This window comes from Belonocnema kinseyi, chromosome 1 (assembly GCF_010883055.1).
Source record: "Belonocnema kinseyi isolate 2016_QV_RU_SX_M_011 chromosome 1, B_treatae_v1, whole genome shotgun sequence".
Taxonomy (NCBI): domain Eukaryota; kingdom Metazoa; phylum Arthropoda; class Insecta; order Hymenoptera; family Cynipidae; genus Belonocnema; species Belonocnema kinseyi.
Window position 1 is genome coordinate 138465262 of NC_046657.1, and position 13033 is coordinate 138478294.

The 13033-nt window shown below is 35.3% G+C and overlaps 1 protein-coding gene across 1 annotated transcript in view; it reads left to right on the forward strand.

Annotated features, from left to right (window-relative positions):
• The window catches only part of LOC117169730, a 22740-nt gene that overhangs the window by 4945 nt on the left and 4762 nt on the right, over positions 1 to 13033 (forward strand). The window contains exon 2 of the mRNA XM_033356236.1: positions 6849 to 6917. Coding sequence (XP_033212127.1) covers positions 6849 to 6917 — 69 coding nt within the window. The remainder of the gene's footprint in view (positions 1 to 6848; positions 6918 to 13033) is intronic.

Consider the following 13033-nt stretch of genomic DNA (forward strand, 5'->3'; position numbering starts at 1 on the left):
CCCAGGACATTTAGACGCGGTAAGTTTAGGCGCCTGGACGTTCAGGCGGTGGACGTTTAGAAGCGGGATGTTTAGGCTCGCGATAGTTTAGGCGTCGAGATGTTTAATCACCACAAACACTGAGGTATCAAAGGTCGAACATTATTTGGGTGTATGCAACATGTTATGCTATGTGAAGGGTGACAGTCCAAAAGGTGCAAGAAACATTTGCACGAGAATGGGTTCATTGTCTCAGAAATGATATAAAAATCAATTACACATCCTGTTAAAAGGATTTTCTTGAAAGCGCGTGTTTGATTATAGTAATAAAAAGTTGTTATGCCGCAAGATGTCAAGCCACATTCGGCACTTAAGGGGGTCACCCCGTGTGTCTGGTAAAAGAAATCGATTTTCTTTCTGTTGCACAAATTTATTCCTGCTCGTGTGTAGAATATGCTGGTGAAGTGATATTCCATTATTCGAAGTCATTGGAAAGTTACAGCTGTTAGAACGACTAGGTTTACTTTATTGTTAAAAGTGTTTTTGAACTTTCAAACGCGTTTTTCTCGAAACCACGTTTTTCGAATTGGCCGGCATGATATCTTAAAACCGGTTTGACCGGTTGGTTTGAAATTTGTAGGGTAGATTTAGCACATGTGTAAGCATCGCCTGAACTAGGATAATTAAAAAATTCTGAGCCGTTTTTTTTCTTAAGGAAATAATGGAGAAAATTCATGAAATTTGAAAAAAAGTTAAAAACCGCATCAATTACTCGATGTTTAATATTTTCAAAATATCCTATTTCAGGCGATGGCCACAGCTTCACAGATCAAAATTTTGTTCGGTTTTTTCATTTCAAATAAGCCGTTCGCCCGGAATCATGCCGGCCATGGACACACTTTTTTTGACATGGGTGTCTTCGGAGTGGCGCGATATGCATTATAATAAAGATTTTGGATTCAAACTTGTACAATATTATGCTGTTCAAATTTGAATAAATATAGAGTAAAAAGTTCAAAGTTGTATATTGTTATCGTTCGTCCAAAATAAATCCCCAAAAAAGGTTAAAAAACGGGCTATTATACGGCGTGACTCCCTTAAACCTAATGCAGCGTATTCTATCAATTTTTGTAATTTTCGGGCCTTTTACAAACAATAGTTCTATTCTTAAGTGTTTCCTAAGAATTAAAATAAAACCATTGAATTTTTAAAAGTAAAATGCCAGGATACCAGTATCATCCTAACCTACCTTGAAAACTTTTCAAGTTTTCTTTTTTTTTTAATACGAAGTTTTTGTGATATAACTAGTTTGGTTTTTATTCGCCGAAAAATTTATGTCAAATAATATCAAATTTAATATAAAAATAAGCTCATTTTACTTTCTTTTAAGAGCAAAAATCGAAAACAGTCAGTTACACTGTGACACCGTCACACAAATATTTCATTTCCTTCGAACCGAATAACTTTTTTGGTTAAAAATTTTTTAATCCTCATTCAGCATCCCCATATCTCGAAAACATATTTTTGTTTTTGCACAAAATTAAAATTTTTACTTTTAATCGCGACATAACTGAACATGTTGCAAACCTCAAACTTAACTGTGATTATACCGGTCGGCGCCTAAACGATCCGCGCCTAAAAGATCTGGCGTCTGAACGTCCTGGCGCCTAAACAACCTGGCGCCTAAACGTCTTGGTGCCTAAACGATCCGCGCCTAAATTTCTACCGTCTAAACGGCGGCCTCCAAACAGTGGCGCCTAAACGTGACGTACTCCGTAAAAGAGGACGAGAATAAGATAATGAGACCGTATGAACTCCAATCTGAAACAACGCTGCTGAAGGTTGGTGACCTTCTCAGCATAGAAAACGAACCAGCCATGATTCTCGGTTGAAACTACCCAATCCTCTCATTAATCAAAGTTTCGTTGGACTCTTATTGTAACTACACTCTCAACCCTAGGCGCTTTAAACAATTCTTTTAGTAAATTATTAGAAGATACGTTAACGAGCAGGAAGCGCGAAAACCAATACTCGCGCGCACTAGGCACGCTCAAACTTGCGAGCGAATATATAATTTTACTGAAAAAAGTAGGTTTACATTTTAAAAAGTAGCTTTTAGCGCGATTTCAGGCCTGGAGTGCTCAATCGACATTGCTGTCAAAAAATGGTAGTTTCAGAAAATTTGACACTTTAAATTTTGGATAATTGACTCTTTTTCCTACAAACGGTTCGGTAGGGCAGGATCGCGGTCAATACCGTGAAAGAAAAAAATATGAAAATAAAGCTCTGTCAGGGCCACATAACGTCAGTATTGATACGTCGTGCCCGCGTGGGTGGGACACCCAGATAGTGTGTGTTCTAGAATCTAGGCACTCAGCGTGTGCATGATACGCTCTGAACCTATCGCTGGGAACTTCTTAACATAAAATCCGTTCGAACTATGCTAAGGTGAAAATTAAAACACCCTGTACCTGAATTAAACCATGATCATTTGAGAAAAACAAAAGTTTGCTCTTTTGAAAAGGACTGTTCTTCTACATTTCTGTAAAAGTTTCCGTGTATTACTTCGGCTTTTAGAAGATGAGCATCTGGATGTAGTAATGCATTTTACTCACTGCTGATGTTAAAATTCACACCAAGGGTCACGGCTGCCTGCTTCCCGGCTTTGTAAAGGAACGCTCCTTTGCCAATCATCTCAGTGTTTCTTACCATTTTTAGAAGATTATCTCTGACATTTGCAACGATGTAAGCTGTACTTAGAAAAATTCGATTATGAACACACTGCGGAATCAGAAGTCCGCGTTCGCCTTGATCTGGTGAAATGTATAATTGCAGAATGTATAAGCTCGTTCTTCGTCCATTGAACCACCCCAAACGAATAGACTAGAACCGGGATGGGAAGCATGGTAATCGCAGACACCCTGTTCATCGCTGACAGATTTGAAAATCAAATCTTCTATACAAGGTGCTTGTATCTGCTTGAGAGAGATGTTGCGTCCTGAATGCGGATTTTAGGCACGCCCAGGTAAGTATAGGTCTCTCCAGTGTTAAGGTGTCTAATAACACTTATATCCACAAGCTCAGTGTCCTCGGGAACGCCAATAATAATCTTTCCTTTTTCAGATAAATTTTGGCACGTTTGTTTAACCCAAAGTTTATACCAATCTCTCTTGTGTACTGCTGGACGATTTTAAAAGCACTCTGAAGTTTGTTTTTTATGAAATACATAAGTGACTTTAGGCTCGCGATGATTACTTTCGCCACAGCGAAAAACGAAGAACTCATGGTGTCGCCCTGAAAAATACCCCTATGAGAAATGACGTTTCTTGATGACACTCGACATCAAAGATAAGATAGTAAATATAGTTTTCCAGTGGCGCATCAATCTCTTTATGCATTTCATTATGTGTGGATGAACCTTCAAGAAGTCCAACAAACAGATGATAAGTCTATGACAGGTTGGTTCTAAACCTTGCTTGGTAGTAGTATCAGATATTATAAGGTTGTCGCAAAACGCCAAGCAGTGGATGATATTAAAATATCTTCTTTCAACTCCAGTATTTTCGGGATCTTGCATAACTTTCTCCAGATAATATCTACCTCGTTGCCCTTGGGTGGATTTTTGCTAGAAACAAGGGGGACGTTGAAGAGGCCCGATATATCAGCAAGAAGCTGTTAATTCTCCCTAATCCATTCCTCTCTCTTATGTATTCTCCTTCTTTCGTCAGATAACACCCGTCTTTTGTCAACAATATGCTGCTTGACTTTTAGCAGTTTTTACTTGTTCAGTGTGTGACTGACGATCCTCAGTTCTTAGGCGAACTTTCGGATCCTTTCCGTGATTGGTCTACCAGATGTTATGTAGGCTTTAATCACGAATTAAACAACTCAAAGCTACTGACAATCAAGCAGCATATGTTTGGCAAAATAAGGGTATTGTTTGACGCAAGGAGAAGAATCAAAATAAGGAGAAATAAATCAGAAGAAATCAACATTTTCTTACTGACCCAAAGCGCCTCTCCAACGTTCCCCACGTTTCTGTGAACAATCCACCAAAGCCCGGCGAGGTATAGACTTTTTGCAGAGAGTTATACATGATAAAGAAAACACAAGAGTTAAAAGAATATATTTATTATATCATCCGCTTTGAGGAATTTTTGGACAATCTTACAACAGCTGCGGAGGCGCTATCAGTCACTGCAGAAGAGGTAAAAGAAGCACTTATGGAAGCAAAGAACTTTTATACTGCAGGACTAGATGTTATCAAGAACTGCTGGTGGAAACAGTTTACTTCTGCGCACCAACATTTTGCTAGTATATTCACCTCATATTTAAAGCCGGAAAAGCCCCTTCCGCATTGACTGGTGTTAGGACATACTATACTGCCACCGAAAAAAGCAACTTATCCAACGCAGAGAATGATCGGCTAATAACTTGTTTGAACACACCGTATAAGATTTTTACAGTTGTTCTAAATAACAGGATCCTTCCAGTAATTGACACTGTGTACAACCTGCCTATTAGAAAACTTGAAGGTTCATCCACACATAGTGAGATGCATAGAGAGATTGGTGCCCCACTTGGAAAACTACATTTACTATCTTATCTGAAAAATATGGTGTGACAATGAACAACTTCCCTTCCAGAAGGATGTCTTTCGGGGCGACATTAATCATTGCGAGCATAAGGACGCTCGTGTATTTTATATGGATGACCTAAAGATTTATGATTCTGGTGAAAGCAAACTTCAGAGTGCTTTAAATATCGTTAAGCAGTATGTAAGAGAGATTTGTGTGGACTATGGTTTGAACAAATGTGCCAAAATTCATCTGAAAAAAGGAAAGATTATTATCATTTCCAAGGACCCTGAGCTTGCGGATATAAGTGTGATTAGGCCTCTTGATACTGAAGATATTTATACATACTTGGGCGTGCCTGAAAGCCGCATGAAGGACGTAACATCGATGAAGAAGTCTCTCCAAAGCAGATACAATCATCTTATTTGACAAATTTGTTCTTCAAAGCTGACGGCGTTGAACAAGGTATTTGCGACTAGCATGCTTGCAGTCTCGGTTCTACTCTACTCATTTCGGGTAGTTCAATGGACGAAGAACGTGCTGACGGCCCTTTATAGTGCCGCACTAAGGTCATACATATGTATAAGGGATTGCATATTAATTCATCTGTTCCGTAATTGTACATCTCACGCCATCCAGGCAGACGCGGACTTCTGAATATCCAGTGTCTGCATAACCCAATTGTCCCAAGTAAGTGTGCTTCACTTCTAAAAGCCAAAGTAAAGAAAGCAGAGGTTAAAAAATCCGTCAACAACTACTTAACAAGAAAAGATACAGAAAACCCCAGAGAGTGTCATCCATACGCTTAGCACCTAGAACACATTGTCTCTGGGTGTCCCCCCACGCGGAAATGACGTATCTATACATAATGCGCCCCTGATGATTCTTTATTATCATCCTTGTGGCGTTTACGAGATTGGCCGCGACCGTGCCCTGCCGAACGTTCCGAGGGAGACAGAGTCAATTTTCCAAAATGAGAAATGCCAATTTTCTGGAACTACAATTTTCGGACAGCAGTTTCCGTTGCACACTGGAGGCCTAAAATCCTTGTGCAAGACTTCGAGAACCGAACTATATTATTGATTAAATTTTTAACGACGACCGACTGCAACATCACTGCCAATTAAAAGGATTAGAATGAGAGCATCAAAAGCTCAAAAGGGAGCTACAAGGACTAGACCCACCATATGCAGTTAAAGTAATTGTACTTGTGATCCGTACTATCGGAGGTTTGAAGCTATCATTGGTTCGTAACTTCAAAGCGATACCCGTGTACCATAACTATGCCAAGGCACTTGCGAGATGGATACAGAAAGCTATCATCCTTGGGTCGCTGTTATTCCTCAAGAAACAATGTAATTTTATAGATGCCAATTACTTCCAGTAAGACCCTATGGCTGGATATGTGTAATATACTCCTACCAAAAAAGGCAACGTGTCCAACTCAGACAATTAAAGACAAATAAATTGCTTGAACACACTGTATAAGATCTTTACAGCGGTCCTGAATAACAGGACTATTCGAAGAAATAATCCTGTGTGCATAGAGATGTACGAACATCGTGGTTCAAAGAAGAGCCGAGAAGGCCAGCTAATTGATTGATTATTTTTAATTTTTAATTTACAATTTATAATTTATAATTTTTAATTTTTAATTTTTAATTTTTAATTTTTAATTTTTAATTTTTAATTTTTAATTTTTAATTTTTAATTTTTAATTTTTAATTTTTAATTTTTAATTTTTAATTTTTAATTTTTAATTTTTAATTTTTAATTTTTAATTTTCAATGTCTGATTATTTCACAGGCTTTAAAGTTCGAACGAACCAGACTAGTCCATTCTTTCGTATTTTAAACTTCTGAATTTCAATTCGAAATCGGAATTACAAAGCTATCCCTTATTTTCTGCGTAACCGAAAGAAAAAAGCTTTTTTTATACATTTCACAGCCCCACAAAAAAGTAGGAGTTCAGATGGATCAAATTAGTCAATCCTTATCTACTTTGAGTTGCTGAATCCGAATCAGAAATAAAAATTCTAAAGCTAGCTCTTATTTTCTTCCTGACCGCAAAAAAACATACTAAAAAAGTGTTTTTTTAGATTACGAGATTTGGAGTTTATGAAGAAAACAATAGCTAACTTTGGAATTCCGACTTTGGATTTGAATTCAGAAAATCAAAATACGTAATAATTGAATAATCTAATCTGTCAGAACAACCGCTTTTCCTTTTTTTGGGTACTATGTAATTTATAATCTACTGAACGCACATTAAATATATTCCATTCATTAACAGGTCGTCTGTATACTTCACTAACCGGTGATATAATTGACACTGATGCAATTGATGAGGAATCTTTAAAAGGTATGTCAAAATTTTTGAAAGGTCTATTGCTTGTCCGCTGAAAAAAATATTCGGTTGGAACAACTAGTAAAGTAGTAGTAGTAGTAGTAGTAGTAGTAGTAGTAGTAGTAGTAGTAGTAGTAGTAATAGTAGTAGTAGTAGTAGTAGTAGTAGTAGTAGTAGTAGTAGTAGTAGTAGTAGTAGTAGTAGTAGTAGTAGTAGTAGTAGTAGTAGCAGTAGTAGTAGTAGTAGTAGTAGTAGTAGTAGTAGTAGTAGTAGTAGTAGTAGTAGTAGTAGTAGTAGTAGTAGTAATAGTAGCAGTAGTAGTAGTATGGCCAACTACTTTAATATGTAATATATATACCGCGGCCACTTAAGTAGATGTGGTTGCTACTTTTATTTCTAAGGGCTGATTTCACCAACTTTGATTAAAATGTTAGTCCTAGATTAACCTAATTTTTTCACAACTTTGTATATAACCATCTTCTAAACTATTTAAAAGAAAGGTTAATCGACGTATAACTCAACCGGTCGATATTTGCAAGTGATGGAGTCAATCGGCAATTAAGGCTGGGTGGATCAACAGAACCTCAAAATCGAAGTTTGCATTTAGGCATTTAGAGCATATTCAGAGCGAACGTGGATTATTTTTATAATAATTTTTATGATTTCTAAGCTTTTGCTTTCATCAGTATATTAATGACAGATACAAGGAGCCAAAAAATCTTTGATGATGCATCCATGAAGTGTGAATTGTGTTCCTATAACCTTACCTTCCTTACCTAGTATTTTTTCACATATTTGGAAGAGATAATTCGATTTTAAAAACAATGTATGTAAAATATATCAGTCAACAATATAAGCATGCAGTGGCATGCATTCATTTTCCAGTGCTGAAAATAAATATTTAACCCATGTAACCTTGCAGTGCGCATAATGAAGCCTCATTGCCATGACAGCACGGAACGTTCCCGGAACCTGTAAAATGTCCACCTCTTGTGAGGGTTCCAGGAACGTTCTACTAGGATCTGAGGGGAACAGTCCGTTATTGTTATTTTTAACAACAATGATCTAAACCGTAGGAGATAGGTAAATATAGATGTAATTTTTAATTTTGAGTACCGCGTATCCTACACTATAAAATGATATCCATATTATAAATTGTCAATGATTTTAACGTATCACTTACTTTTTATGCGATATTTACTGATAATAACATCAACGTAAAATTATGTTTAAAACGTCTCTAATCCGTGAACATTATACACGTTCCGAGGACGTTCCGAAGGTTCTCGCGAACGTTCCGAAAACTTAAACGTCTATCTTGTCTCGAAAAATCAGAGCCACCGTGTGCATAGAAAATCGGATTATTATGGACTGGGTTTACGGGTAACCAATCAGGCATTAGAACTTTATCAGAAAAACCGATAAAACGCTACGAAAGTTACTGCAGCTTAAATCAACCATTACGATGTGTTTTATCGATGTGTTTTATTTGACGATAACAATTAAGATTATTGACATAATTTCCAGCATAAGATTAGCCGCAGCAAATTTGATTTAAAAAAATCCCTTTTTATATACGAATATCACACAATTGTTTATATAATTTGTTATAAAAAATAACATTTTTGAATTAGAGTAAAATTTTCGGTCTAAAAAATCATAACTTCATTCCCAGTAATCGTGCTAAAAAGAAATTGTTTTTATCCGTAAAATATTTTATCTCGTAAAAATTCGATATATGTGTATTAGTTTACAACATTTTTTATGAAAATAAAATTTCTGTAAAACCATTTATTTTCATTGTATTTGTGTTTAGGCATTAAATATTATTGACTTCTAGATTTCATAGAATTTTTAAATGGTCGCTACTTTTAACCTATAAAAACAAAATAAAAAACAGACGCATAAAGCTACATTTTTAGGTCATAATTGAGAATGTTTTTATATATACGAAGAAGTTAATTATTCACTCTAATAATAATATTAAAATTTTCTAGACAGTTTTTGAAAAAACTTGAGCTAGGCAAAACTTAAGTTTTAAAACTTACCTGTTGGAAATGCGTAATCCTCACTTTTAAAATGAAGAGAACAAATACACATGTTCAAGGTTACCTTCTTTCCCATTTTTAGAACATTTTTCCATTGCTCTCTCCGATCGATCATGTCTTTAGACCCACTTTTATTCATTACTTTAACAAACCCTTTTTTTGGCAAGGGAAATTAGTGAAACCTAACATCTCGGTTTTTTCAAGCCTTGCTTGAACATCCGAACACAGAGGAAACTCTTTTAATTCTGCTTTTCCTCGGTAGATCGTCTATTTCTGTATTATCGGACATTATTTTTATTTGATGATTTAAATTATAGCTCTCAAAAAATATATTTATATTCTACTCTGAATATCAACAAAATAGCACACAACCTTTTAAAAACGGCCCTGTTATTTTAGTGCCAAATTTAGCCATCAGATGGTGTATTGGTGTATTTCAGATCCCAATTATAAACCAGCCCCTAACGAACCCATGGTTAATAAAGTCGCATCAACTAAAAGAGTAAGCTGGAAATCGAATAAATTCAACAACCACGTCAAAGATGAATTCATTTGATCAATCAATATTAAATTGCATGGTAAAAAAAGGAAATAACAATTTTAGTAAACTTTAGGTACATTGTAATTTTGTAGACATAATTGAAAATAAATATATTTGAACTTCTGTCTAGTGCAACCCCGCTAAAGGTTGGCGAAACTGTCGTTATAACTAGAATCTTCACTATATAACAAATTACTACTTAATTTGGATATGATTTCTGCTTGCAAAATAAAAATGTAGCATAAAATTGGTAGTGGGACGTACAATTTCAATAATGAATAATACACAAAATAAAATAGCCTCTTAATAGACTGAAACTTACATTGACAAAAGGCATGCACATGGAAATCCTTGGGGGGTGATAGATCTTAATGTTCATTATGTTATGTCTGAGTAGATAGAGAATCAAATATTGGGCAAGGCGTAGATTTTATTATGAGTCCAAGAGCAAAGCAGCATCTCAGAGGTCATGATTTTGTATCCCCAAGATTTCTGTGGGTTGGAATGAATGATCCGAGAATCCAAGAGAAACTAAAATCCGAATGCAGTAAAAAATACATCTTGGGACCCTTTAAATGATATAAGAACTACTTGTGATCATGGTAAAAGAATAATTCTGCTGGGAGTTATGAATGGATTTGTGGGCATCAAAGATCAGGACATAGATAAAAGCCTAGGTATTTCGCGGATCCAATTACAAATTATAAAGGGGACAAATTAATGGACTTATAATTATAAAATGGCTTGTTTATTGCAAATACTTGTTTTAGGCATAACATGATCCACATCTACACATGCTGGAAAAGAAATAGCCACAGCATAAAAGGCTTTATTTTTGCGGGTAAAGGTTTAAGAGACCTTCTCAAAATCCAATAGTTAATGCAATGCAATACTGATCATAACTTTAGGTCAGCGATGGAGAGAAAGAAAACCAAAAAACGAAACAAACGTGAATCAAGATTGTGAATTTACGGAAACCAGAAGTGTAAATAGACTTCAGAATAAGATAGACGAATAAATAGAAGAGAAATCTCGTAAGGCGCTAATAGACAATAAAATATAGAGGACGCATCGGCTATGATCAAGGATGTCATAGTAAGGAGTGCGATTGAAGTGTGTGGTACTGCGGTACCGTGTGGTACTGTAGGGGGAACGTCTGGTGATGGATGGCGGAATGATGAAATTCAGGCAGCCCGAAAAGAAAATAAAGAATCATACAACAGAACGTTGAGCATCGTAGGTCTTAGCGACGAGGACAGAAATAGGCGTCAAAATGATTACAGAGACAAAAAAAAAATAAATTTAAACGACTAGTCAATGAAAGTCAAGAAAAACAGAAAAAGAGATGATAATAAAAAATGACTTTGAAGGACGAAAGAAACTGCTTTATGAAAATATGATGGGAAGTAAAAGTACAGAATTTATCATAATGAGAAATAACTAATAATAAATAATATAATAATATTATAATATAATAAATATAATAAATAACTAATAATAAATAAGATGAGGAAAGGGATATTGATAGTTTTTTATCAATTTTTGATTCTTAACTTCCACCTTCGGCATGTTTTATGGAAGTAAATAGAACAAATTAAAACTGTATACGACGCCATTAATTATTAAGAATTATAATTTAACATGAGTGAAAATCAAGAATTATTGTGTACATTACCCACAAGGGGCCTGTCAGTTAAATGATTCATTTCACTGCAAATTATACAGTATCCCAGACTCAAGTGTCCGGACTTATGTGGCTGCGTACAAATAAAAAAATCGAAAATTCCTTTTCCATACATCAGTTAAAGTTTTAGTTTTTGAGTTATAAAATATCTAAACTGGACCAATCAGGAGCACAAAATAAACAGTTGCGCGTGGATGAGAGAGAGTCCAATGTAGTGTTATTCACTGAGAGAACGAAATTTTCGACTTATTTTTGATATTTTTCTAGAGCTATATACATACAGACACTTTAGTCTAGAACACCTTGTATTTCTCAGGTAATTATTCGAAAACTTTGAAGGGTGATTTCAACATTTTCGTGTCTAACGAAATTATGTTTCTTTTTTAATTCAGAGTTTTTCAAAGTAATCTTCTGATCTTTAAGTTTCCATGGGATCCTGAAGTTCTAGTATAATCACATAATTAGTTAACTGGACGGACTTCTTCAAAAGTTTTGAAATACTAAACATGGGGGTGAGGGTCAACATGATTCGATATTTCGGCTTGAATCTTGCAATCACTGATCAGATTTCAATTCTGACAATGCCGCCAAGGAAGAAAAATTATAACCTCTACTACTTTTATTTGCTGAAAAACATATTGGTGGCAAATGTGACTAGGGGAGAGTGAGGCTAAGCAAATACTTTCTTTTTTAAAGAAAAAAATAATCCGTGTGGTCTTGGTTTTTTAAATCAAAGTTGGCCCTAATGCGCTATTTTTATGACAGAAGTTTGATGGCTAACTGTACGACATGACACAGTTCATGATATTAGCAAGTGTCTTTGGAGTTTTGAAAGTTGTTTTCGATGCATGTGGAAAATTCGGTTTTTCTTTCGTGTATCGTCGTACACTATATCAAGTGATATTCATCTTACTTAAAAAAATTCTGAATATGAACGTGTTATCAAATTTTGATTTTTCAACGATTTTCAATGTTTTTCGGATAAAAGTATACAAAATCGACGCATGGGGCAATGTACACAACGAATACGCCATCGTCCCTAGAGGATACAGATAGATATACAGACATCCTTTTAGACCTACATACATACATACATACATACATACATACATACATACATACATACATACATACATACATACATACATACATACATACATACATACATACATACATACATACATGCATACATACATACATACATACATACATACATACATACATACATACATACATACATACATACATACATACATACATACATACATACATACATACATACAGATAGGCAGACTCCTTTTTATAAATCGTTTTTCTTCTGACAACATATTCGACAACATATTAGGTACTATTGGACCGAGAATTTAGTTGGTTACAATAAAAATTTTTTAAACAGTTTAATTTTCTTTGTTGAAACATTATAGTCAAATGTCCACTCAACCATAGGAGTGTGTTATCTTAGCCCCACGATATTTCTCTCGACAGATTTTGCATCACTTCATTTTTTTATAATAGTTGATAACTAAAGCATCGCGATTTCAAATCGAAAGCAAAATTTTGTAGTCAACAAAATTCTCGATCCAAGAACACCTAATATTTTTTAGAACTGATTTTTTATTCCAAGTCAAAAAGGATTTGAAAACAAAAGTATCTGCTTAGCCCCACTTTTCCTTAGTTTATTTTTTTTGGGGCTTACGACTCTTATTAGTTATTTAGTTTAACCATCGAAGTACCTAGTTATAGCGGCAACACCATCTACGAGGGTGGATTGATAAGTTTCCGGCCTGACCAAGTGATGGCGCCACTAGGCCTACCTTGAGGTGGCGTTCTATAGTACCATCCTTAGATAGCTTGTAGC